The sequence below is a fragment of the Xyrauchen texanus genome, chromosome 37 (assembly GCF_025860055.1).
Source record: "Xyrauchen texanus isolate HMW12.3.18 chromosome 37, RBS_HiC_50CHRs, whole genome shotgun sequence".
NCBI classification, from domain to species: Eukaryota; Metazoa; Chordata; class Actinopteri; order Cypriniformes; family Catostomidae; genus Xyrauchen; species Xyrauchen texanus.
This window is the reverse complement of record NC_068312.1, coordinates 10,295,494-10,323,148: the sequence shown is the minus strand read 5'-3', so window position 1 is coordinate 10,323,148 and position 27,655 is coordinate 10,295,494. Positions and strand designations below refer to the sequence as shown.

The 27,655-nt window shown below is 37.0% G+C and overlaps 1 protein-coding gene across 3 annotated transcripts; it reads right to left on the bottom strand.

Annotated features, from left to right (window-relative positions):
• Positions 1 to 85: 85 nt before the first annotated feature.
• On the bottom strand, positions 86 to 27,426 carry LOC127630473 (guanine nucleotide-binding protein subunit alpha-14-like). Of its 3 annotated transcripts, XM_052108020.1 has the most exons (10): positions 27,404 to 27,425; positions 27,245 to 27,314; positions 23,313 to 23,400; positions 22,893 to 22,989; positions 7,258 to 7,442; positions 4,415 to 4,569; positions 3,283 to 3,411; positions 3,037 to 3,166; positions 2,739 to 2,892; positions 86 to 1,157 (listed from the first exon to the last, which is right to left on the bottom strand). In XM_052108020.1, exons 4-10 carry the CDS (start codon positions 22,960 to 22,962, stop codon positions 967 to 969), a joined length of 1,014 nt encoding a protein of 337 aa, XP_051963980.1. In that variant the 5' UTR covers positions 22,963 to 22,989; positions 23,313 to 23,400; positions 27,245 to 27,314; positions 27,404 to 27,425; the 3' UTR covers positions 86 to 966. The 3 variants fall into 3 exon arrangements, with proteins under 3 accessions (XP_051963980.1, XP_051963978.1, XP_051963979.1); XM_052108018.1 differs by having other exon boundaries at positions 22,893 to 23,400; positions 27,404 to 27,426; XM_052108019.1 differs by lacking the exons at positions 22,893 to 22,989; positions 23,313 to 23,400; positions 27,245 to 27,314; positions 27,404 to 27,425 and adding an exon at positions 12,114 to 12,561.
• Positions 27,427 to 27,655: the final 229 nt, after the last annotated feature.

Sequence of the window (27,655 nt, the reverse complement as noted above, 5' to 3'; positions counted from 1 at the left end):
TTCAAACGCACCTTATCCAATAAGAATGTAGAGCTATCGTTTTTATAAATATCATTTTAGTAAGTAATAAAACAACACATGCCTGTATAAGCTTTATTTTCACAGTTAATAAATATTATCAAAGACATTACAGTTCAAAGGCACTTCAGGTATTCACTACAACTTGTTCTCAACCACTAGTACACATTCAGTTCTGAGGTAAAATAAAGAATTAAACTAACTCTGTGTGTTTAGTGGCTGTGTAAAATAAATATGGAACATTTCAGAAGTTTGCCCTGTGAAATGGTTAATTTTTATTAATTGAATATGCATTATGTTCAAGATCATAAATATAATTTACAATGTAAAATTTGACAGTAAAACCATCAAATCTTTTAAAATAGTATATGTTATTTTTCAGAGAGGTATTAATATATTTTAATTTCTACATATGACTATGATTCGGGCCCAGGTATTAACTATGTAAGGCACATGCAGAGCATGTTTGCTCATTTTTCTTTCTTTTTTAAACCCAGAACAACATTTTTTGCATATAATCTTTTCCCTCTACTTTGCAATTGAAATGCTCTTATACAAGTTGTCCTTAAGACTTTGATCAATTACAGCAGTAAAATTAGCAATAATGTATTTCGCCTTAAAATCTATTAAGTAGCATCCTTAATAACCTCTACTCACAGAAAGAACAAAACAGCCATATCTACATAGGTGCTTGATGTAGCCTATCCAGATTTTAGAGGTTCTAAATAGGACTAAAAATACAATTTGTTCCTTAGATTAAGGCTTGTTTTCAAGATCCCACTCCAGATCTACTCCATTGAACCCTTCCCCAAGTTAATTCCTCAAAGTTCTTAGGTAGAATAATGTTAATATAATCTGACGGCTAACTACTCAACGTTGGACCTGGAAGAATGGCTTTAGAGAGCAGGACTAGAGATTCCCCTTCAGGAAAAAGACTAGATATGGACTTTACACCAGGTTGAACTCTTTTAGATTGTGTCTGAGGATGGTGTCTTTCACAGCAACGAAGATCAGTCGGATGTTCTCCGTGTCAGTGGCACAGGTGAAGTGTGAGTAGACGGATTTGTCTTTGTCTTCGTTTTGTTCCATGTACATCTTAAGAATAAATTCCTGCGCTGACGTTGTATCATTCTGGGGGCCTAAAAAGAAGTCACAAATGATCAGACCAGTCGATCTCAACCAGAGTGTTTGTTCTACAGGTATATGTTATGCTGGTAAATCTCACTTCTGCTGTTGTTTATGCATTTACAAAATTGGCAATTTTCCTATTGAGCTTATACCATGTTAATAATTTTGCATATTTGGACCTATGCATTTCATATCTGGTACTGTGTTGAGTTACTACTTGTTCAGTACAACCCATTGAAATAGTACAACTAGTTGAGAGCTACTGAATTACACTACATATTATATCTTGCATCATAAGATAATACCAAAAATGTGACATGCTCAATAAAAATGAGTCTCAAGTTGCAAAGGGCCATTTTTGGAAAAACTTGAAATTCATCTTTTCTACCACGTTTGTTAAGTTTAACAAGGGTAATTTTTCCCCATTCATTCATTATGCAGGTCTTCAGCTGCACAACTGTATATGGCCTTCATTGCCGTATTTTGCGCTTCATAATGCACCACACATTCTCAATTGGAGACAGATCAGGACTGCAGACAGGTCATTCTAGCACCTGCACTCTCTGCTTACACAGCCATACACTTGAAGTCTGGGCATTATGTGGTTTCATGTTGTCCTGCTGGAAAACCAATTCTAAATGAGCATGATCTCGATCCCTCAGACGTCACTGTATAAAAACCATAATTTGTCTGTAATGGATATCATGACATTGGATCAGGAATACTTCGGTAAACCTTTGTCTGTCAACATCATTCGCCACTGCATCCACAGATGCAATTTAAGGCTTCATTATGCAAAGCAGAAGCCATACATCAACACTGTCCAGAAGTGCCCTTGATTTCTCAGGGCTCAGTTTAATCTGAGATGGAAAGTAGAACAGTGGAATCGTGTTTTGTGGTCCAACGAGTCCACGTTTCAAATAGTTTTTGAAGAAAAAAAAAAAAAACAGCTGTCGTGTTCTCTGGGCCAAAGAAGAAAAGGACCATCCAATCTGTTATCAGCATCAGGTCCAAAAGTCTGTCGTGTTATTGGGGTGCGTCAGTGCCCATGGCAAGGGTAATTCACCTCTAAGAGGGCACCATTAATGGAGAAAGAGATGTACACATTTTTAAGCAAAGTACACTGGCATCAAACGCCTTCTTTTCCAGGGATGTCTCTGCATTTTCCCACCAAACCACATACTGCTCAGACTACAAGTGTATGGCTGTGTAAGCAGAACGTGCGGGTGCTAGAATGACCTGCCTGCAGTCCTGATCAGTCTCCAATTGAGAATGTGTGGCGCAAAATTCGGCAATGAAGGCCCCGTACAGTTGTGCAGCTGAAGACCTGCATAATGGACGAATGGGGAAAATTCTTGGAAAAACTTGTCTTCAATGCCTAAACACTTAATACTGTATGTGTTATTATAAGAAATGGTGCTGTTGCACAGTGGTAAACACTCGACTGTTACAACATTTTGGAGTGTGTTGCAATAATGTGATCATGTGAAAAGGGAAAACAATTGTTTTTAAATGTATGGTGGTCATTCATTGATCCAAAATAAACGATTCTTGGAACATGAAAATGTTACGTCATCCAATTAATGACTCACCTGTGAATTCTGGGAAGTAGGTGGCCAGGTGAGAATGGACGATCTTCTCTTTCAGGATGTCTGTTTTATTCAGGAAGAGAATCACCGATGACTGCTGGAACCAGGGATACGTGATGATGGTTTTAAACAAAGCTTTACTCTCCTCCATGCGGTTCTAGAATAGACACAAATAAACAGCTGTGTTTTAATGTATTATTAACCAAGATATCTCCTCAGCTCTTGACCCTCTGAACTAAAATGATAATATAATAAATAATAAAACAACAGAGAAAAGCAAACTGATGCAAGTGAAACTGACCTCATTGTCACATTCAGCAAGAACCTGATCGTACTCGCTCAGAGCCACCAGGAAGATGATAGAGGTGACGTTCTCAAAGCAGTGGATCCACTTCCGGCGCTCTGACCTCTGGCCTCCGACGTCCACCATCCTGATGACATCATCAACAATGTCCATGAGGTTTATTACTTTTGCCAGAATTGCAAACTGCTTTGGATCAACCAGAAAGCCAGCGTTCTTCTGGTAGAAGATGGCTGAGATTCTCACCTGAAGATGACATTCTCCAGGTCAAACGGGTACTCGATGATACCTGTGGTTGGAACCCTGGCTCTGAGAATATCCTGCTCCGTCGGGACATACGCTGCATCTGAAATTCGATCTAGTTCACTCAGGTAGCTGTGAAGGGTGAGGTTGGAAATGGAAACAAATACTGTGGTCAAGTCATGACCAGAGATGGAACTGGTTTTATAGTTGTTGTGAGGATACAACTGTGGTACACAGGAAGTTATACATTACTATACCACACATTGTGTAGACAGGCATTGACAGAGATGAGAAAACCAATGCTGGATATTTTGAGAAATGCATACCAAGTAAAACTACTGTTGAATTCCCAGTAACATTTAAGTGGGGTCCAAAAGTCTCAGACCACCAGTGAAAATGCTTCTATTTAGCTTTTTGCAATTAAGTATAAAATAAAAATAGATATCCCATTTTGCTTGAACGACAGCATGCACTCAACAACTGGGTCAGAGCATCTCCAAAACAGCAGGCCTTGTGGTGTGTTCCTGGTATGCAGTGGTTAGTACGTACCAAAAGTAGTCCAAGGAAGGACAAACGGTGAACCGGCGACAGGGTCATCGGCACCCAAGGCTCAATGATTCGCATGGGGAGTGAAGGCTAGCCCATCTTGTCAGATCCTACAGAAGAGCTACTGTAGCCCAAATTACTGAAAAACTTAATGCTGGCCCTAATAGAAAGGTGTCAGAACTCAAGAGTTCATAGCAGCTTGCTGCGAATGGGGCTGCATAGATGCAGACAGGACAGAGTGCCATTCTGACCCCTGTCCACCGCCAAAAGAGTCCAGGCCTTGATGGGTCAGAGCTCTTTTGGCGGCACGAGAGGGTCCTACACAATATTAGGCAGGTGGTTTTAATGTTGTGGCTGATTAGTGTTTCAATAAATATATTTATATATAATTTGTTTTAATTTTTTTATTTTAAATCATAATAATATTTCTTTAATATTTAAAATTTTTTCTTTATCTTTTTTCAAAATCGTAAATATGATTTCATGATTTTGATAAAATTTTGAATCCCAGATTTTCAATGCGTTTTCAGACTTCTAGACCCCACTGTATATGATAAGTGTAATAATGGTTCAGAATGTTAAGGCTGACTATTTGGCAGAGTCGGTTAGCTGGTACTCTCGACGGCGGTCGTAACATTCCTGAATCCCTGCGTCATTCCATAGACTGCTGATGGCGTTCACTTGGGCTGGTTCCAAAGTCATGATCTTATCCACCTCAATATCATTCACCAATTCACCATGACCCTGTAGAGACAAGAACAACCTATCAGGATTCCGCCATCTCCCTGGGGAACCAATGAGACGGTGTGGTCAAGGACCTGAGTAGAAAAAAGCCAGTTAAATGGTTAGTTCACCCAAAAATGAAAATTATCCCATAATTTACTCACCCTCAAGCCATCCTAGGTGTAGATGATTTTATTCTTTCAGCCAAACACAATCAGAGTTATATTAAAAAATATCCTCGCTCTTCCAAGCTTTATAATGGGAGTGAATGGTACCTTAGAATTTGAAGCCCAAAAAAGTGCATCCATCCATCAAAAAAGTATTCCATACGACTCCAGGGGGTTAATAAAGGCCTTCTGAAGCAAAGTGATGCGTTTTTGTAAAACAAATATAAATATTTATAACTTTATAAACTATAATCACTGGCTTCCAGTAAAGGCCTTCCGTACGTTCACAAGAGAGTCGAGTTCCGGAGTATGCCCTGGCGTAGCGTAAGCTCCGGTGAGAAATGATGAACATGGAATCGTGGAGGATAGAGCAAAACAAAACGCTGTTCACGAATTAGAAGACAACAACGAGGATTTTTAAAGAAAAATGTCAGAGGATTTCGATATAAGAGAAGAGGAGATTTAGTTTTTTGCCCAGACCTATTTGTCTGAATCTTAGTACACCAACCAGGAACTACGGGAGATGGAGGAGGCTTACGCTACGCCTACATCATATGCCGGAACTCGACTCTCTTGTGAATGTGCTTATGGCCGTTACCGGAAGCCAGTTATTATAGTTTATCAAATGTATATTTTTCTCATAAAAATGCATCACTTCGTTGCAGAACCTTTATTAACCTCCTGGAGCCGTATGGATTACTTTTTTGATGGATGTATGTGCTTTTTTGGGCTTCAAAATCTAAGGCACCATTCACTCCCATTATAAAGCATGGAAGAGCCAGGATATTTATCAATATAACTCTGATTGTGTTTGGCTGAAAGAATAAAGTCATATACACCTAGGATGGTTTGAGGAATGGGATAATTAAAATTTTTGGGTGAACTATACTTTAATGCAAGTCAAAGTGGAAGAGAACTCATAAACAGGAATTGAAATCTTTTAAAAGAAAACAAACCGGTAAATATGTTTAAAAAGTAATTATCAAAATTCTAGAGACCACACATAATTAACTGTTTCAGTTATAAAGAAAAGTTTCAGACACACATTTACAATTATATTCATAAGTTTTTCTCAACTGCTTTCTACCATAACATATCTGTGCTAAAATGTGCTACACAAACTGGTATGATCAGACTGAAATCATCAGCTCATGTCTTCTTTTGGGATTTTTCAGAAGGATATGCAGGTGCTACACACAGCCAGAAACAGTATTAGATTTGATGTACTTTCTCATGTTTACTCTTATCATCAGTTATTCTACTGTCAGTATTTAGTGTAATAGTATCTGTCCTTCTTCATCATTACCGCGTGTGACTGGGCTGACCAAGTATCACAAGATTGGCGTCAATGGAATGTAAATATGAGAGATCATATTTTAACGATTTCTGTTTTAACAAAGTCTTTTTGTTGTTAGAGCCTAGTGCACACTATACAACTTAATAGAAAGAGTACAAGAGGAGAGCAATGCACTAGGAATCAGAAGCCAGGAAATAATTCAAAAATAAATATTAAACATCAAACTGCTACCCACGTTTCCCAAACCAGCTACTGTGCAAAAATCAGTGCAAAAATGACCGCAAGACCTTCTTTTATGCTTGATGACATATTTTTACTGATTAACCCTGCCATTGTGTGAGTGTGAATGCTTTTCAGGATTGTAGCTTCAGTCCAACATGATCACACGGTTTTGTTGTTTCATCATGTTGCTGTTTCCAAAAGTCCCGGAACCCTAGGATTGCCACATTATGCCGAAACTCCAACAAGTGGCATCTCCTACCAGAAATTTTTGCATCAGCTTTAACATGTCTACCATCCTTTGTGGTGCAACCGGAAGCATGTTGCATCAGCAGCGTGGAAGACCCGGGTTCAGATTCCACATTAGGAAGTAATCACGTCCTGCATAATCAGTGACGGTCGCAATTAGGAGGTTGTATTTTTCCCTCTAACATTACATTTTTACTCCACTGATGGTTAGGTTTAGGTTAGGGGTACAGTTTATAAAATATGCATTCCTCTTCACTGTATTGCAGCCTGTTCAGCTGAAAACTCACTTTGGCCCCTCTGTGGACATTTCACACATGCCCAACATCTCTTCCAATTTTGGCCACTGGGGGAAGTGTTTCACATTTCCGTAAACACAGACAGATTTTAGCTAATGAAAAGTCAGCCTGCTGTTTTCCGATTTCACTGTGGGATGAGGCTGCTTCAGTCAGGGATGAATGTTGATGTTGATGCACCCAATCTGCGCTCAGTTGTATAGTGTGTGCACCAAAATGACCAATAAGACTGTGACTCGTAACGTGTGTGCTTGGCTTTAGTTTCAATTAATGATCTTTATACAGAGGGAGGAGGTTTCGAGTCCTGAAAGTAACAGAATATTTTCATAGTACATCAATCTCTATTTTTTAAAAAGATCAAAGGAAATACGATTCCTCATGATATGACCCCTTTAATAGCCATTTTTTGCAGCATTGAAATATATATAATATATCTAGTACCAGACAGTTTTGTGCTTTTGTGTTGGTGTTTAGTGTTCAGTACCTGGTTCTCTGATTGAGCATAAGCAATCTTGAGCATGTCCATAGCTCTAACCATGGACTGCATGGCACTGATGGTGTTCTGGTGGATGAGCTTAATGAAGCCCTTCTTATCTTCATCAGTATATCCAGAGCCATGAATGATCCTCATCTGTTTAATGAAGGTACTCTTGCCACTCTCACCTGTGCCTATAGATAGAGAAAAGAGAAAATAGATCATTTTTTTTCTGACAATATTGATTGAACACTACCTATAATTCTGTCCTTTGCCAGTATCCTTGGATAATGTAACTAATACAATGCTTTACCATTAGTACTGACCATTAAACTACAACAATCACTTGATCTTTGGTTTTGTGACTGATGAAATAAGACAAATGGTTGGGTGAATCTGGCCCACTTCTCATGTGTATATTGTTCTCTGAGAGATGAACAAAAAGTAAATCTGCTTAGTGTTTGGCTACTGCAGCTACAAGTTCGACAGATTGAATGTGGGCTTTGCCAGAGTTGTGTTTATATTTTCCAGCTGCTGTGTCTACTCAGAGCAGCTGCAACACGTACATGTCTGAGGATCATTTCATATTGTCCAATATCACTGAAAATACTGAGGAGCAATCCTGCGGTGGAACATGCTTGATCTTAAACAGTTTCACTTCTGCATTTTACTTACTCTTTTTTTAAAAAAAAATCTTGCATACTGAACTTCAAAAAGCATTTAACAACACTTTAATGAACAGGGCACAAAGTAGCGCCTTTTATTTTTCCTTTTTCAACAAATACCTTCAGAAAACAAAATATTAGAACAGCTGGTTTAGTATTTATTTAATTTAAATGAAATGAAAATTCCCATATTTGATCTGAATACAATTTTAAACTGTTATAAATTGTAAATTAAGCTCTCAGTCAAAGGCTAGCTAGTTTGGGACCAAATGTTGGTTTTTAGTCATTGATGAACACATTTTTCCCATAAATAAAAAAATGTTTGATGATTTTTTTATTGCTTCTTGGGTAACAGGGCAGACTGATCTCACAGGAAAATCGGCAACAGTAGGTCAATTTATTTATTTATGTTTTTTGCTAAAATCAGTCTATGCTTTCTGAATTTCTGCCCCCAGTGGCCAAATCTGGAACATGCGCATGCGCAAAGTACTGAGACCAAAACTACTCAGAAATACTTTACCTGCATTCATATATATATATATATATATATATATATATATATATATATATATATATATATATATATATTATAAAACTCATATAATACATTATCATTTGTATTTATTATAAAAAATTCCTTCAAATTGAATTGAGTTATCTTTAACAAAATAATAATAATTTGTTTTTTAAATAACACAATTCAATAAAAATTAAAATGTGCAAATCTAAAAAATAAGCATTTTTTTTTATTATTTTCTGAGCACGTCTGATTTTCAGAAACACCTGAATAGTAATGACACTAATGTACTCGTAACCCTAACAATGCCAACCCTAAAAACAGGGTTCTTTCGCTTATTTTAGAGCAAATGTAGCATCTCTCCATCTGGAGATCAAAAAGGATGTGATGTCAAAAGCAGAGTGCAGGGAATTTTCTGGGCAAGAACATTTGTCCGGAATTTGGCCTATTGGGTCCTCATTTGGATGGACAAAGATTGTAAACATCGAGACCTGATCGAAATCTGAAAGTGGCACCATATTTGAGGAAAGTCCCATATACACTTTCCTTAAACATGAACAGAAATCTTTAATAGAAGTTCATATTATGTTCGTTTTCAATTATCCATCAAATCGAACATCAAATCCTTTTGAAAGCCAAATGGGGCGGACACTTACCGATTAAAGGGTTTTGGTCTACCAACTAAGCACAAGAGTTCAAAATGACAAACGTGAAATAAAATGGATTGTATAGAGTACTTAAAATAAAAAAGAACAATTGCAGCTATTTCAGCCAGCTGACAGGCACGAAAGTCACAAAAGACAGTTAAAGGAGGGAAAGATAGAGGCAAAGTGGAGGGGAATGTTCTCAGTTAGTTTTGTTTAAAGTGCAGCGTGACAAGATATCTGTCTTGTTCTTGCCAGTAAACAGACCCTGAGTGGAGGTACAGTGTCCACACTAAAGCCATTATTCAACTGCGCTTCTCCATGCACTGACGCAACCATGCTTCTTCAGCAGATCATTTTTTTTTGTCCCATCGTATGTTCTCTGTTGTACTGGAGAAGTGGCATTATGGCTTGATTGAATAAAAAGTTGAACTTCAAAGTATAAAGTCTATGTATGTGCTTCAGAAGACTTGTTTGGAGTCATATGGACTATTTTTTCATTATGATTTTATGGTGTTTTCTGTCCTTTTGGAGATTGACAGCCCCCTGGTCCCCATTCACTTTTAAAAGTGCAAAAGAGCAACGTAAACTTTCTGAAAACCTTCCCCTTGTGTGTTCCACAGAAGAGTCATATGGGTTTAAAACGACATGAGGGTGAGTGAATAATGAATTAGGGTTAGAGAATTTTCTCTCTCTTTTTTTTCAGGGTGAACTGTCCATTTAAGGGGGATTTAATGACTAGAAGACAATGACATTGAAGCACGGCATTAACTCCCAAAGGCATTGCCTTATAGCCACATATGTTTACATGGGAAACCCATAACATTTGTCTCAGCATCTGCATCGCCCCTCTCTCTCTCTCTCTCTCTCTCTCTCTCTCTCTCTTAAACTCTTTACCCAGTTGGAGTCATTGCTTTTGAACTTAATTGACATTAATTGAAATGTATTTGCCTTGAAAATAACAGGATTAATGCCATCTGCAATCTGAAAATGAAGCATAATGTATATGAATGAGCAGATTAGTCAGTGTGGTGTGTTTATGTGTATTCTAATAATTTTACCTCATTGGACAATTTACCATCAAACAATAATCCAAGAAGGCAACAACGGTTCTTTCTTACTATATACATATATATATATATATATATATATATATATGCAGTGTGGCAAAAAGTTAATTTTGCTTCTTGGAATTTCACATTTTAGATTAAAATTTAAAACAAAAATCTCCATGCAACCATTCCCCTCTTTGCATAAATTAGCATTCTGAGAAAGTCCTAATGACATTGCAATGCTTTACATAAATGAAGATGACCATATTTGAATGAACGCACCCTGAAACCAAGAGTCCTTTGAGATTTCTCAGTTCCAGAAAGATGTTCAATTGAAAAGGGCATTAATACAGTACATTTAACCATAATGTTCCTTTAGGTGGCAGGCTCAGAATGAGCTATTTTTAGGTGAATATCGTCCATATAATTTAACGTTTTGAAACTTTGTTTACATTTAATTTAGATGGAAAAAGCAATACAGAGCACAGACAGACATAATATCAGATGATCCCCTTCACAAGTAGAGAATTGAACCAAGAATATATCCTGCAGACTGCATTTCGGACCAAAGATCAGAGCATTCTCTCTTAATATTTCATAATAATCTCTTTTTACAGGATCTTCCTACCATTGCACTGCATGGATCATCTTAAATCAAAAGTCATTTAAATGAGCTAATTTTTTTAGGTACCTGACAAAATTTTTACAATGCAAGTATTGTCATAAATGTATGTTCCATTTCATCGTACTACTACTACACAGCTCCATAATGTGTTTCAATAGCCTTCATATGCAGATTGCTCTGGTCACACCTGAAAGAACTGAAACTATTACAAAATAATGCACCAACACACACCCAGCAAAGCACAATGCAAATATTTAGTTTTACATACCATAAAACACATCATTATGCTAGGATTGACCTTTTATTTATAGAACATTATTATTATAGAAAACTGGAATTATTGCTTTGCCAGTTCCCATTAAAAGTAATGTGAAATGAATGATTATTTTGACCTTTATATTTGGTCTGTCCCAAGGGTCAAGCTCTTAATGTGGTCAGCGTGATAATGAATCTACTAGGGGTTGGGTTCACCTCACACACTTTTTTCACCTCACAGCACAGCTGTGTATGAACGACTACACTGTTACAAGTAAATTACACTCAACATTACATGCATAGCAACTGTCTTCTATGAATAAGGCACCTTCTTAAAGGGATAGCTCACCCGAAAATGAAAACAATTTACTCATGTTCCAAACCTGTGTGACTTTTGATCTTTCATAGAACACAAAAGGAGATGTTCAGGCAGTATATTATCAGTCACCATTCACTTTTGAATTTTCATTTTGGTGTACGCTATCCCTTTAAGATAGCTGCATAGTTGGAAAATAAACATGCATGAAAAAAAAGAACAAAAAAAAGTTGTTTCTCCATATGATATTGATTGTGTTACAGTAAAACTCTGCTTTGAGCACTTGTGTGTACTTAAGGTTGGTGAAGGAGGGAGTGCTATTGAGAAAAGTTTGTTTAGAGTTGACTGCAGGTTCTGCTTTGCATGCTTTTGCATAGCATAGACATAGATGATGAAAGTGCGGCCAAGAACTGCTGTTTAAAACGGTGCCACTGCAGTTAAACCACATATATATATATTTAGATATCTATATATTTAATTCCCCCTTTAAAAGTATTTGGACACTTAAGCCACACTTAATGCTTTTACAGACATCTCAATGATTTGATTTGAGTTTTTCCATTGATTTAATAGAGGTGGGTCCATTAAAGGTTTAAACGGATAACAAAATATCAAACCAAGTGGCATCTGCAAACACATGATGCTAGAGCTTTCCTCAGAACTAACTTCACTTTATCAGACCATTTTTGCAATTATTTTTATTGGATGTATGAAGGCAGCATTGTAATGGTGTTGTTCATTGCAGTAATATGAACATAGTCTTATTGCTCATTCTTAAATCAATATCTTACCCAACAGCAGCAGTTTGAGTTCTCTACGGGAGTCTTTCTTGTCCTTCCTAAGTTGTTTTTCAATCTCCTGATTTATCCTCTGCCGTTCCTTCTCCTCCGCAGACATGCAACATCCAGCCATTATTTTCTCTTTCCCACACACACACACACACACACACAGGACTCAGTCCTTGTTGAAAACAACACAATGTTCAGCACACCAGTACAGCTTTGATGAGATATATTATGTTCTCCTTTGCTCCACACTACAATCTGAGAGGTCAAGAAAGGGCTCCTCCTTTAAAAGTCCACTGTACATAATATCCAGCTATTTAGGAGAACATCTAGCTGGATTCAACTCTGTTCAGTGAGAACCCACTAGGATGGCATGGCAGGATGCAGACGCGACAGCTCATAACGAGGTGAGTGTGCGCAAATATGCTTCTGTTTGTGCTCCTTCCTCGTGAGAGTGATGCCTTCTGTACTGCTGTAACTCACATCAGGGTGGGGCATCCTGCTCTATACCGCACCCATCACCTGCACCTGTATGCAACAATGATGCCGACATCCTTTTCCGATAACCTCCTTAAACCCTGATAAATAAATCATTTATTTAAATGCAAAAATATATTTTTATTGATTTAAATAGAAACTTTATATATATATATATGTGTATGTATATATATATATATATATATATATATATATATATATACATACATTTTTATAGTGTTTGGTGCATAAAAAAAAGCTTTAAAAATATTTATTCACACACTCTAAAAAGTTAATTCATGCAGTTTTTGTTTTGTTTTTATTCTTCAGCTTAATATAGCTCATGTTACCAAGTGAAGTTACCTAACAAATAATTTTACTTTTTTATATTTATATTTCTATTATATTATATTATATTACATGCTGCCACACTTTGCTACAGTGTAACACACACTGAAAAAGAATTATGACACATTTTTATTTCGCAAGTTTTTGCACACAGTTTTTCTGAATAAATTTTAATGCCAAAGAATTCAGTAAATCTAATATATTTTATGACATTATTGATTGAAATGAGAGTAAATTACACTTAAACATTTCAGAAACTTTGTAAGATTCATACAACATTATGCAGTGTAAAATAACTAATAATCATAACAAATATATACTTATACACTATAGCAGGCATTTTTAAAAGTTTGAATTAAAGAAAATATAGAATTGAATGATTATTTTCAAGTTCACGCTTAAGCTAACTTATTCAGTGTAGAAAGTATTTACTCTTTCCCTCTTTATGTACTTCACCACAAGATTTTTATCCACTTCACCACTTATTTTTGCCAGTGAATTTGCACAGAGCTTGTTGCAATATTTTATCACCATTGACTTTGACAAATAAAAGTCTTTGACTTTGATTAGATTTGATTACAGTTTCACACCCCACATGATTTGTTATATCACAGAAATGCCCATAGGATGTCCTCTTTAAAATATACTACATGTAAAATAGTGGCACTTCAAACTTAATCAACATGACAAAATGAACATAATTATGGTGGGTTATGCCAACATTTGGGTGTAAAAGTAAGAAGAACAATTCAGACATAGTTGTCTTGTTCTATTCAGTGTCGTGGACAAAATAGGAGATTTCGTCATGAATTGATTTGCATCAATCAGGGGTGACTCTTGCAAGTATTGTTCTTCCTTTCTTTTTAAAAATGTGCAATATTTTTTTTCAATATTATTTTACTCATATATTATTTCACTGATTTATGGAAGTAATCAAAAAGTAATCTAAAAGCAATTCAGGTCAGATTACTAAAAGGTATCATTCAATTACAGATTTTATGATGAAACCTCATTTCTGCTGAGGCATGGATTACATTTAAGTGTAAACTGACCTAACTCTCATCAAACATAATGTAATATTGTAAGCGTAATTGACATAGGCCCTGGGATTTTCCAACAGGATTGAGAGAGAGCAGAATTATCTCTGTTTCTAATTATTTATTACATATACTAATATTCATAATACTTTAGTATATTTAAAACAATTACTATTTATTTGCTCAGAAACATTAAAAAGTCGCACAATGTTTCAATTCAGTTAAGACAAGCGTGCACAGGGAAAGATCTGGATTTAAGCAAAACTTGCCTTTTTTGCTGCCTGTATTCAAAGAAGTGTGGAAAGAATTTGCAACTACTTTACAAGTAAAAATGTGAAAAACTCGGAAGGTCAGAATAGCCTATATGGAGAGAGACAAGAATATGACGTCTTATTTCCATGCTTTTAAATCTAAATTTCAGCTTTCCATTCCTATTCCCGTAAACAGTCTATTTCAAAGAGAGAGAGAGAGAGAGAGAGAGAGAGTGAGCAAAGCCAATATTTATTTATTACATAAATTTGCATTAGAGAGTCAAAAGTTAAGAACAAAGGGTGAAATAATGCACAGACTCGAGTGGCTTATTGCTTTTGTAAAACAGATGTTACAGCAATTAAAGTAACCAGTGTGCATTAAATAATTACATTTATTAATAGCCACAACTTTAATCAGCACAATAAACAATTCTTCCACCAAGTAATTTACAGTTGTTCCTAAGAACATTCTATGAACGTATGATCACTATACATATTGTAATCCCACAATTTGGAGCATTGATATTAAACTAAAATGTTATGCGGTTAGAATGCATTTGTTATCATTTTATAACGGCTTGGTACACAGCTCATCCAATCAGAAAGGGTCAGAACTATCAGTTTTATAACAGGGGTTCTAAAATGAGCAGGGTTTAGTCTGAGATTATGTAGCAGAGATGGGCCAGTTCTATTAAAATGAATGGGAGAAATTGGAACGCTCAACCAAGGAGCTCCGAGCACCCAATGGTCAATGGATGTACTAAACGGCAATCACCTTTTAGATACAGACATCACCTGTCAATTAACTCTAGAATACGCATGCATGCTATAGAAGCTGAGAATTTTATTGGGGGCATAATATGAGGTAAAGAATCACAATTTATGATTGCATTTTGTCAGATTTTGTTTTTGATGTGAAAAATGTTCTTAGATCGTCATCTTGACCAAGTGTTTTTGAAATGTTTGTCTTTCTCCATTTAAAAAGATAGGAGCTGCACTGGCATGACTGGAAATAACCTCCCGAGAGCGTTCCAAAGATGGCCGACAGTGGACTGACTTGCTAGAAAGACTATGTGGTCTGAATGTTGTCACACATTGTACCTGATCCATTTGTCAGTTTGGTCAGGATGGACTAATCACAGTCGTTTGTCATTACTAGATAAGGATAAAAAAATAAAAATAATCAATATGTATGAAGGGGCCAGTCCTATGAATATATAGACGATTATAATTATAATACAAAAGTCTCCAATTAAATTGAAAGAATACTTAAATATAAGTTGCGTTTAAAAGACACCATCAAATCAAAACGCTTTTAGTTCATGCGTGTTTCCTTTGATGTCATCTACAGTATATGCAAGTGTATCTCCTAAATGTTGACAAAATTCCCTTTTAGAAGATATACAAATTTACTGTATTTCTAATCATCCAAAAATGTGGATGATCCATACTGCACTACACCGATTTTTGTCCAATCAAATTCTTTCTAGATTGGGAATGTCCCTCCCCCTACTACTGACCAAGTAAACTTTGTGTTTCTGGGAGAAATTTTTTTTAGTTCTCTATACTTTGTTTACTAGAGAGACTTATGAATCAGACTGCACCCGGTCAAGCTATTGACAAAGTACTCTATTGACCACGAGCGAATACGTATGTGCACTGCGGCTGCTTTCTGATGCTCTTTTAGTACAGTTAACATCAGGCGCATGCATCAACAATGTGCACAGATGAGGGCACGTATTGAGAAAATCTGGGCCGAACACGAACAATCCACGGGAAATGTACTGATGTCGAAATTTGCATCACGCATTACTGTGCACTTCTCGACCAGCAACGCGGACAACTGAAGTATACTTTGGCCTTAAAGGGACAGATTAACCAAAAATGAAAATTCTCTCATTATTTACTCACCCTCATGACATTGACATTCTTTTTTCTGCAGAACACAAATGAAGATTTTTAGAATAATATTTCAGCTCTGTAGGTCCATACAATGCAAGTGAATGGTGACCTGACCTTTCAAGCTCCATAAAGACAGTGTACAAATAATCCTTATGACTCCAGTGTTTAAATACATGTCTTCTGAAGCAATATGGTAGTTTTGGATGTGAAACAAACCAATATTTGTCCTTTTTTTTCTAAAAACATTTCGTTTGAACTTTTCTGAAAGTGAAAGTGGAGACTTATAATAATAATAAAGGATTGAAACGTTGATCTGTTTCTCACCAAATGTGATTATATCGCTTCAGATGACATGGATTTACCTGCTGAAGTCGTATTTATTACTTTTATGCTGCCTTTATGTGATTTTTGGAGCTTCAAATGTCAGGACACAATTCACTTGCATTGTATGGACCAACAGAGCTGAAATATTCTTCTACAAATCTGGATTTGTGTTCAGCAGAATAAAGTGATGAAAGGCATGAAGTGATTTGGTGTTTTTGTTTTTGGAATTGAGTGAACCTATTTGCAACCCCAGGAGGAATTCCCCTTGCTGTCGCATTGAAAACTGTTATATAACTTTAGATGCCTTTTGCAGTCCCAAATAACATTGCAAACAATGATTGTTTTAAACAGGTTTCCCAAACACTCCCCACATCTGCCACTGTTCTCAAAAAAGTGGGTCTCGCCCCAAACTCCCTCCATTGGTTGAGCCAATGTTGCTATGTCGGACTGCTCAAACATATAAACCAATTTTGAAAGCTCAGCAGAGTCAGTTTTTACACTTTTTGGGGGCATCAACCTGTTTGTTTAGACAAAGAAAAAAATAATATATATATATATATATATATATATATATATATATATATATATATATATATATAAACACCATTCCTCAGAATTGTCTGACTGTGGGACAAGAGCGCATCGCTTGCACCTCAAAAAACTCTGAGTCTGTAGTACGGCCAGCTAACGCAATGTCTCGTTCCTTTCTCAGGGAACCGACATACATACACAACTGAGACGTTCTCTTATAATTCAGTTTACTTTACATTGAGTCAGTAAGCTGACGCTTATGAGGAACAGAGTCCCATCAAGCCGCACTACATGACATAACCCTCCCAGAGAGGAAGCATGATGCAGCAGTCCCATAGGACGGCGACCAACATGAGTATGCTGGAAGTGCATGACCCTCATGGTGAGTCAGGAGGGAACTCTCAGAATGTAAATATTAACTATAGTCATACAAATTAACCCCTTCACGAACACAGTCGGGAAGGAAGTTTTATTCATAATGAAAGTGCTTGTGACTTTTGGGAAATACAATGGTATGAATGCAGGCAGTTGTGTAAAATGACCGGGATCCCATACTTGAAAAGAGGGGAATAAGTATATGTTTGACCAATTAAATAGCAAGCGCTCTAGACAGAGAGGACTTGTGATGAGAGAGATGTTACGTCTAGGTTGTAAAACCTAGTGAGAAGACCATCCTGCTGCAAAACATAGGTCTTGTAAGGACACACAGTTCGTCCATGCCCATGAAGAGGCCATGCCTTTAGTTGAGAGTGCTTTAATACCAACTGGGCAATTTGCACCCTGCGACTCATAAGCCAGGACGAACGCATCAAAGATCCAGAGAGAAAGTATTTGCTTGGAGATGGACATTCCTTCCGTGCATCCTCCATAGCACATAAAGAGTTGGTCAGACAGTCTGATCTGGCTGGTGCGCTCAACGTTTAAGTGTAGTGCTCATACAGGGCAAGAAATGCAAGGACTATACCTCATCCAAATTAAATGGAGGAGGGAAAAAGGTTTGAAGATGAACCACCTGCGTTCTGAAGGGCATGGTTTGAACCTTAGGCACATGGCCTTTTCTGGGTTTGACAGTGGCTTTTGAAAGACCCGGACCAAACTCCAAACATGAATTGTCGACTGACAGTGCTTGCAAATCACCAACCCGTATTACTGAGACCAGATCCAGCAGTAATGCGGTCTTAAGAGAAAGCACACGCAATTCAACAGAGTCCAGAGGCTCGAAGGGGGAGCGCTTTTAGGACCAAAGACATGATTGCCTATAGAGGTGCTGGCTTCGGGTTCGTGATACGCAGCTATAGTCGCCATATAAACTTGAGCCCTGCATTCAATCGCTCTTGAAGAAATGTGAGAATTTCAGGTATGGGGCAGTTCACTGGGTCTTTGCCATGTGAAAAGCAGTGAGCACATTCCATTTCTGTGCATAAAGGTGTCTCGTAGACGAGACTATAGCCTGTAATATGGTGTTCATAACCGAAAGAGTCAGTTCCGTAATGTTTAGTGTGCTCCATTCAGGAGCCACACATGCAGGTTCCGCAGCTTGGGCTGGGAATGCCAAATTTTGCCCTGCGCTTGAGAGAGGAGATCCCTCCTCAGCAGAATCTCTATTACATCTGGAAACCAGGACTAATTGGGCCACAACAGCGCAACCAATTAAATCGTTTCCTTGTCCTCTCGGACTTTGCATATGACAGAGTGAAGGAGGCACACCAGGTCATTTGTGGGCCACTGCGTCCACTCCTAGTGGAGCTTGGGTACCAGAGGCCGTTCTCCGCAGAGACAAATAAATTGATCTCCGCTTTGCAGAATATTTTCCAAATCTGAAATTACGCGCAAGATGGCCATTCCAGCAGTGTGTGAGGAAAGAATGCTGTGAGGCAGCTGCTTTAATCTAGAGACCGATGAAACAATATTAATAAGTCTGATGCTTTTGGGATGGACTTAATTGCAGCGATGTATTTACTGTTTTTAGGCAAGGCAAGTTTATTTATATAGCACATTTCATACACAATGGTAATTCAAAGTGCTTTACATAGAAGAGATTAAAATAAGAATAAAAAAAAAAGAATAATTGAAACAGTTTAGAATATGAAATAAAATAAAATACAGTGCAAACAGTCGGACACAGTGGCACAGTGCTCATTCAGTAAATGCACAGCTAAACAGATGTGTTTTGAGTCTGGATTTGAATGTGACTAATGTAGGAGCACATCTGATCTCTTCTGGAAGCTGGTTCCAGCTGCGGCTGGCATAATAGCTAAAAGCAGACTCTCCTTGCTTAGAGTGAACCCTTGGTATTTCTAGCTGATGTAATCCTAATGATCTGAGTGATCTGTTGGGTTTATATTCAGTGAGCATATCTGCAATATATTGAGGTCCTAGCCCATTGAGTGATTTATATACCAGTAATAATACTTTAAAATCAATCCTAAATGTAACTGGGAGCCATTGTAAAGACCTGAGGACTGGTGTGATATGTTCATATTTTCTGGTTCTGCTCAGAATCCTGGCAGCAGCGTTCTGTATGAGCTGCAACTGTCTTATGGTCTTTTGGGAAGGCCAGTGAGGAGTCCATTACAATAATCCACCCTGCTGGTGATGAAAGCATGCACAAGTTTCTCTAGGTCTTGACTGGAAACAAAGCATCTAATTCTTGCAATATTTTTCAGATGATAGTATGCTGATTTAGTTATTGCTTTGACATGACTACTGAAACTGAGGTCTGACTCTAGAGACACACCAAGATTCCTGACTTGATTTTTAGTTGTTTGACCCCTAGCGTCAAGGTATGCATTCACCTTGAGAACTTCATCTTTGTTTCCAAACGCAATGACTTCAGTTTTGTCTTTGTTTAACTGAAGAAAGTTTTGGCACATCCAACTGTTTACTTCATCAATGCATTGGCACAGGGAGTCAATGGGGCTGTAATCGTTAGGTGATAGGGCTAACCATTTGCCTTTAGCCTATTAAACATCAGCTAAACCTTTAAACAATAGGTCTAGTTTAAATAAAACATAAGATTACATTCATGCAATGACTCCCTTGTCCTTGGTTGTTGTTGTAATTATTTTATTATTGTAAAATAACATTTTTGCAAAAAAAAAATTCTGTTTAATATTTTCTCTGTAAAATAAAGATGAAATATAAATAAATTAGAAAAAAAAATCTGATCTGCATATCAGTTATCAGATATGTAAATGTGCAAATAATCATTATCGGATAGTTTTAAAAAAAGCTATATCAATTCATCTCTAATTCAAAGTCTTCTGATGCGATACAGCCACTTTAATATTATTTAATTTTTTTGGGTGAACTATTACTTAAACAATGTCATGCATCCTCAGAACCAACCAATGTATTGAGTTGTAATGGCAAGATTTAGGTAAAGGAAGCTGTTTCATTGTTGTCCACAGCAGGCAAAGGCACAAAAGAAACTCATATTGCATTATTCAAGTAGTGTTTTTACTAGTTGAATATTTAAAGATGAACGAGTACTTCATTAATCGATTACTTGTGCACATCCCCACTTTGTACATCACAAATGCTCTTCATAATGTTAGTGACTGACAGCCTCAGTCACCATTTACTCTTTTTTTTGTATAGGAAAAAAGCAGCATCAATATCTTCAAAATTTCTCTTTATTTATTTCACTGAATAATTGTAAGTTTTGAGTGAACCAACCTTTTAAATCTCATTTGTGTGTATTCTAATGTCAGAGTAAGTGCTTTATCTTAATAGGTTAAACATTTAGTGCACAAATTTAAATACTGCAAAGGCTGAAAGGCTCCCATCTGCATGTGCCAAGCGCATAAAATGTGAGGGCTTGTCAAAAATCCTAATGAAGCTTCCTTTAATTGAGCCGCACACTATATTAGCAGCTGCATCTCATTGCCATTAATAAGGTTCAGCCTTTACAAGTGACTGTGCATTTGCCTGAGCAACAAAGGGAACGAAGGGCCAAGGTGGAGTCCAAGGCTCGGAGGGTCTAGGTGGTGTCGGAGGGTTTGAGGTTCCCCTTGACCATAGTTTCGCAGGGAGCGAAGGTCGAGCTGGTGGTATGGGAGGAACCGGCTGACCAGGAGGAGGAATTATCCTGAATGGAGCCAGCAGAGGAGGAAGGACCAGGGTACAGGACGGAACTAGTGTGTCCATGATGTTGGGTAGAGCCAGCGGAGGAGGAGTACACTGGGTGGGCATATTGGTGGAATGGAATCTAGGACAATAAGCTCTGTGAAAGCTGGCTCTGGGACAGATGGAGCTACAGTTACTGGCTCTGGGACGGTCGAGGCTACAGGCTCTGGCTCGTTGACCATGGGAGGCTTGGAGGGAGGAGCCGTGGAAGGATTCGAGGGAGGGGCATTCACTGTGGAAGTCCGAGACCACTAAAGCTGGGGTCAGAGGATCCTCTGATTCAAGAGTGATCCAGGGTTAACCTCACATATTCCCTCCAAGTGTAGTCTCCCATCTCAGGCAATTCCCTCCACCGGTAATATGTTAAACCTCTCCAGTATATTGACTTGAGATGAGAGTCCTCAAAACCTGTGAAGCTGGCAATGGTGCTGAAGTAAAGGGAGTATTCCCTAATGGGTAAATCCGCCCGGCTCAATAGAGTGAACATAGCTGCTAGTTACATTTTGTATGGTCAGTCCTTCTGTAACATTGGGTTCTTGAAGAGGAAGAGAGGAGACGCAGGAGTAGATACTTTCAATCTTTTAATTATAACTTAATGGAGTGGAACAAACTCTGGAGTGAAACAAAACAATAAAGCTAAACATCAAAACAAACCCTTAAACGTAATTAAACTTCATCAACACAACGCAAAACTTCAAGGACTGACAATCAATAAAAAAACTGGAGGGTATTTATACACAAGGAGCTAAATGAGGGAATGGAATAATTGTGAGGATGATGAGGAGCAGATGGAAGTGATAAGTATGGGATATACATATAAGTATGGTAAGTGCAGTATGGGAGATGTAGTCCGGAGGAAAACTTCAAAATAAGAGTCCTTGAATAACGTGAGGGAGACAGACTGTGACAGAATGTTTATAATGCATTTTCATTTAATATTGAAAGGCTGGGTCTAGGACAATGCCAAATTAGTGAGATCTAAACATCATAGGTTAAACATAAAAGAAAAAATAAATGTTGAAGGCCTGATAAAACATTTTCAAATCAATTTAAATGTGACCTTCATATATCGAAAAGTAAAAAGTTCATTTTAATAAAAAACAACCGTAGGGATATGAACTTGCCAGAAGTTGAGGAAACATTTTAATGTCTACTCAAATTCACATAAAAGTATTTCAATCAAGATTTTGTAACATTGACAAGGCTGTCAGTAGATTTTGTAACTTTTTGTAACATGCAGGCATGGGTAGTAACTGATGCGAATAATCCCGAAATGCCCAAAATTGACTTGTGCCCAGAAACTCTGTCTGTTTTGCATTATGTTGTTCAACTCTGTGCTTTTTTCTGTTAGATAATAATCTGGTGAAGGCCATGCTCAAAAGAGCTCTTATGAATGCCAAAAGCCAAGACTCACAGGTCTGAAATCCAATTCACTTTTGCATGTTTGAATGTTTTAGATATTGAATTAAATGCATGTCTGCTATTTAATTTTTTGAGTTTGACATATACATGTTTGACTATTGCATATTGCATGCCTACTTTGACTAATCGTGTATTAGTTGTTTAAATGTAGTAAAGCAAACCTAATTTCCTGCGTTGTTACTGTTTTTCAGTATCTATGGCTTAAACCTCCCTCCCTTTAAAGACACTCTTAATCAGTCATGCCAGTTAAAGAGGAAGTATACTTGAAAAGCTTTGTATGGAATATTTATTTTTGATTTTCTTTCCACTAAAATATTCTTTCAGTAATAAGATGTTCACTAAGTTTTATCTGAGTGTTTAATTACTTGTTCTCTGCAGGATCTCGTTGGTCCTCATCAGGTGCAGGCCACCACAGCCTGGATCAGTGGGGTACATCCCATGGCACACTGCGGCCCGGGCCGGCTTAAAGAGGTTAGAACATAGAGACATTGGTCAGTAGTGCCTGATGAGGTTACATCACAGTACAAATAAACTCTGTTTAAAAGAAAAAGGCCTCTTAGAAGGAGGCTACCTATTTGACAGTGCATTTATTTTTCCATTGAAATCAATAAGATACATGTATATGTCTCTACATAGACATCTACTACAGGCTGAGGAAGCCTGGAGTGTTTTCTATACAACTTTTTTTTTCCAGCTAATGTTGGTAATGAATGCATTTCGTGATGAAAACTGTTGTGGATGTTATGGGTTTTTTTTCATCAGAGTGCCACTTCTGTGAGGGTTACCGTGGAGATAGTGTCTGAGTCAGAGGAAGTGGAGAGTGAATATGTGCAGAGTCCTCAGGAGAAAATCACAAGCTGCCAGTTCAGATGACTACAGACAGAAGACAATTGATTATAGGTACCACAGTAACAACAACCTGTCCGATTGTTGGATTCGCGAGGAAGCTGTCTTGTTAAGCGAGGTCGACCAATAATAGTATTCTGCTGAATAGAATTCTACTGTTAAAACAGCTTGATTCTACAGTTTAACAGTGGCCTCTTGAGGTGAAACCTTATTCCTTGTTAAAACTCATCTGGTGAATGAACCTCATCTGGCCACTCACCTTATTTTGTTATTAGATCACTGTTTAGGAATGCTGCTTTAAAAATGTACAAGGAAGTACAAAAGCTTTTTTACTGTTACGGATTGGATCTGTTGAACACATGACAGGCCACATTTTTTAAGACAGCCAACAAGGAAAGATAATACAAGATAAACATATTTAAAATAAATAAATAAATAAAAATATATATTTTGTACTTCTCAACATTTTTTGCACATCTGTTTTTGCAGTTTTAAACAATAGAACATTTTGCATGTATGTTCGGTAAATAACATATTTATACTATGCATATGTTGGTCAATTCCATGGAAATGCCAACCACATCATGCAAAAAAGAAAAAAAAGTTTTTAATTAAAGGAACAAAACCCCCTTTTAAATTCTGTATTGTATTGGTTTAATATATAACAGACAATCTCATCCAGACCACTAGAGGACGCCGCTTGCTCTCTCAGCACTGACTGAAGTGATGAGTTAAGGCTAAATTGTGATTTCAATCTTAATTCAATCAATCATGGAGCATTAATGGATATTATACAGATGTATCGGAAGTCAAATTCAGCTGGTATCAAAGCATTTTGGATGGGGTCCATAATCATGTACGCTATAGCTAAGTGGTTTGTCCGACTTTTACAATCATAATGGTCACGTGACATGTCCGTCTAAGGTGTTTTTTTCCCCATGAACGTGGGAATGAGAAATAGTTGAACTGTAATATTACATGTTCTTAGAGCAAACCCTTCAACATACTGGAGTTTCTTACAAATTGTGTTACTAATTATAAATCATTGTTTTTTCATATTGGTATATACACAAATATAAAAAAACGATGATTTATAATTAGCAAAAGTTGAAAGTTCATCAGGTAAATTTGGACTACTTTTTGCAACTAGGCAAAATTGTAATCACATTGCTTCATTATCTATGGCCATTCAAAATAATAGTAATAGTAAATGTAGGTACACTCATGGCATATATTTTATTTGTCAATATTTTATTTTAGTACATGGACATTCATAAGAATGTTTGAAATTTTTATTTATTTATACACATTTTTGTTATGCCAATAGAGTGTCTTTTTCACTGTATTAAAGGTTGCATTCATAGTAACACTATTTTGAAAACTGTTTTGAACCCTTCAGAAGTCTTCAGAACTTTCCCAAGTTAACTGAGAGCACCTTAAACTATGTTGAATTGTTATGACAGCCAACGACTGCACAAGATGAGCCTAACATTATTTGATACTCCACCTAATAAGTAAACAGTGGTTGATTTACATCTGGATCGCTCGTTTTGATAGTTTTCACATTGCTTTTTGAAACCAGACACTGAAAAGTCTATTAGAATCATCATGGCGCCACCCAGTGGTTGCACAGAAAAACTGGTGGAGAACGTCACTAGAAAACAGAGTCACGCGATTGGCTCATTTGAGCCGCGCGTGCACTCGTACGTCCAATCGGAGCGCTCGACACTGACTTCATCGCCTCTCCTCCTAGCAGAAGTAGTACATGCGTACAGCAGGTGAGAGCTCTGAATCAAAACTACAAATGCAAACACAGAACACGAATGCCCAACTGACTGATAAAGCATCCGAATTTAGTTGCCAAATATTCAGGAATTGTGGTTTAATTATCAATGCTCCCTAAGGTCAGCTGTAATGTGCTGCTGTTGATAGCATTGTTAGTGTTATTGAATGTGGTTTATGAACAGATACAGCGCTCCGTTATCATTACATAGTACTTAAATGCAATAACACTTTTGTTTTCAACCATTTAAAAGGGGTTGTTTGATGGTTGTTTAGCTAGGGCTCTTTAAAGCTAACAGCTCTGTCCTCATACAGGACCGTGACAGATGCTGATGATCAGAGTAAATTATCCTTAATAAATAAGAAAAATGGTAAGTTACTCTAGATGTTTTATGTTTATAATATCTTGACAAGTTATATCTTTGCATGAGCCATGCGACAGGTTTCTGCTGGGGCTTTCTTGCATACCATATAGTTCCTTATAGATGTTCAGTGTGTTAAATTCTAAACACCAGAGAAAACTGACTGCAACAGTACAAATAACTTGAACCGCAGTGTTCACTGTTAGTTTTGGTTTAGTTTCATATGTATATTTGATGTATTTGAACTTTGTTAATTTGTGATTCATAAAACTACTGGACATGTAACAAATAAATTCATACTCTGATTTAAGGCTGTCACATTTACCTTTGCACGGTTTAATTCCCTGGGCGAAGAAGGCATGGGTGGAAGTTGAGCACATGTGAAACCAGCAAAAATACGAATAGCTAAGCAGCCTCTTTTTAATGCTCTACTTTGTGCTTGGTGAGAGTGAAGTTAATACTCATGGGGGCCTGGATAGCTCAGCCAGTAAAGACTCTTGACTACCACACCTGGAGTCGAAAGGTCAAATCCAGGACATGCTGAGTAGGGTTGCAATGGTATGAGATTTTCACGGTACAATAACTGTCTCAGAAAATATCACGGTATTACACAATTATTATTAGTTGACCCTTGCTTTTTTTTTGGTTGAACAAACGCTTTATTATAATTGAAACTTGAAACCATTTTTTAAATTCAAGTATGTGTAAAAGTCTCCCTTTTGAAAATAAATAAAACAAATAGAATAAATAAGAAAGCTAACAGAATTATAATAATAATCTGAATAATAAACATGATAAAAAAATCGCTATAACATGTTTATATATAACTATAACGTGTTACATAACTAAAGCATGTTAGTTTACATGTTAGCATAACATGTTAAATTAACTACTAAATGGAAAATAACATCAGCTGTGTGAGCTTTTAAAGTAATGTCCTATGATTATTAATAATGAACATATACTGTAGATACCAGGCTGCTCTTGTCTGTACCTTTAACTCTGTGTGCAAGAAGTGTGCAATACAATGCACTATACAAACTTCCCTTGCTTAACCCACTATTCTTACACTGCAACAAGTGCTGGGAAACATGTAGATAAATTAATCTTTATGGAAATATTTAAGTATCTTCAACATACTGTACATGGACATTCTCAACATGTTTTACAGCGTAAATTGCATTATCCAATGGCCTCAGATGAAACAGCTGTAGACAAAAAGGTCTCGGAATGAGCAGAGAGTTGGTCGCTAAACTGGCTGAGTTTGGTTGCTAGCTTGCAAAACTAGCTGAGCTATCTCTAACTTTATAAATGCAGAAGTGTTGTTTCTATAAATTAATAACTAGCTAGCTAACATAATTAGTGTAAGTTTAAACTGACGTTTGAAACTTAAGTTTACTTGCAACAACAACTCAAAACAAACCAAACAATAGTCCTTTTTAGTTGCTAGGTAATTAGCACACAGCAGCCATAGTTAATGACAACTGTTTATGTAGTGTCCTAAACTAGCGCTAGCAAATTAAATGATTAATTTAATATCCAAAAGATTGATTCATTGTTATTATACACATTCAAAGACAGTACTACATAACACAACAATGTGTTTATTTTCTCAGCAATTCCACAGACTTGACAGAGGTTTTCCTGAGACTTGATGTTTTTTTTATCTGATGTCTGCAACCTGACTCTGACGACTGTTGATGTCAGGTTTGTTTATCAAGACTTACCTCCCTCAAACTCATCTCTCCTTTCTGCTTTCCTGTCCCTGCTTCGTCCAAAGAATTTTCTGATGTCCATCTACAGGATCCAATAATGTTTGAGTCAAAATAAGATCATCAGTATTATCTAGAAACATACTTTAATTTCATCATGTTTTCATAGCCTACCTCAATTCTGACTTGCGTGCTGACACCTGGCTAAGGTTGCACCAGCTGTGCGTAAGTTAGGACGTTAAGTTCACACTAAGGGATTACTAGTTAGTTTGTAACTAAGTTTGGTTGCACCACATGTTCTTAAGGCAAGACTTAACTAGTAGGTTGTAAACTCTCCATAATAAAGTAATGCGTAGTCGCATAATATAATGTTTACCTGTATTGATCCAATAAACAGCCTTCAAATTTGTACACAGAAGTGTGAAA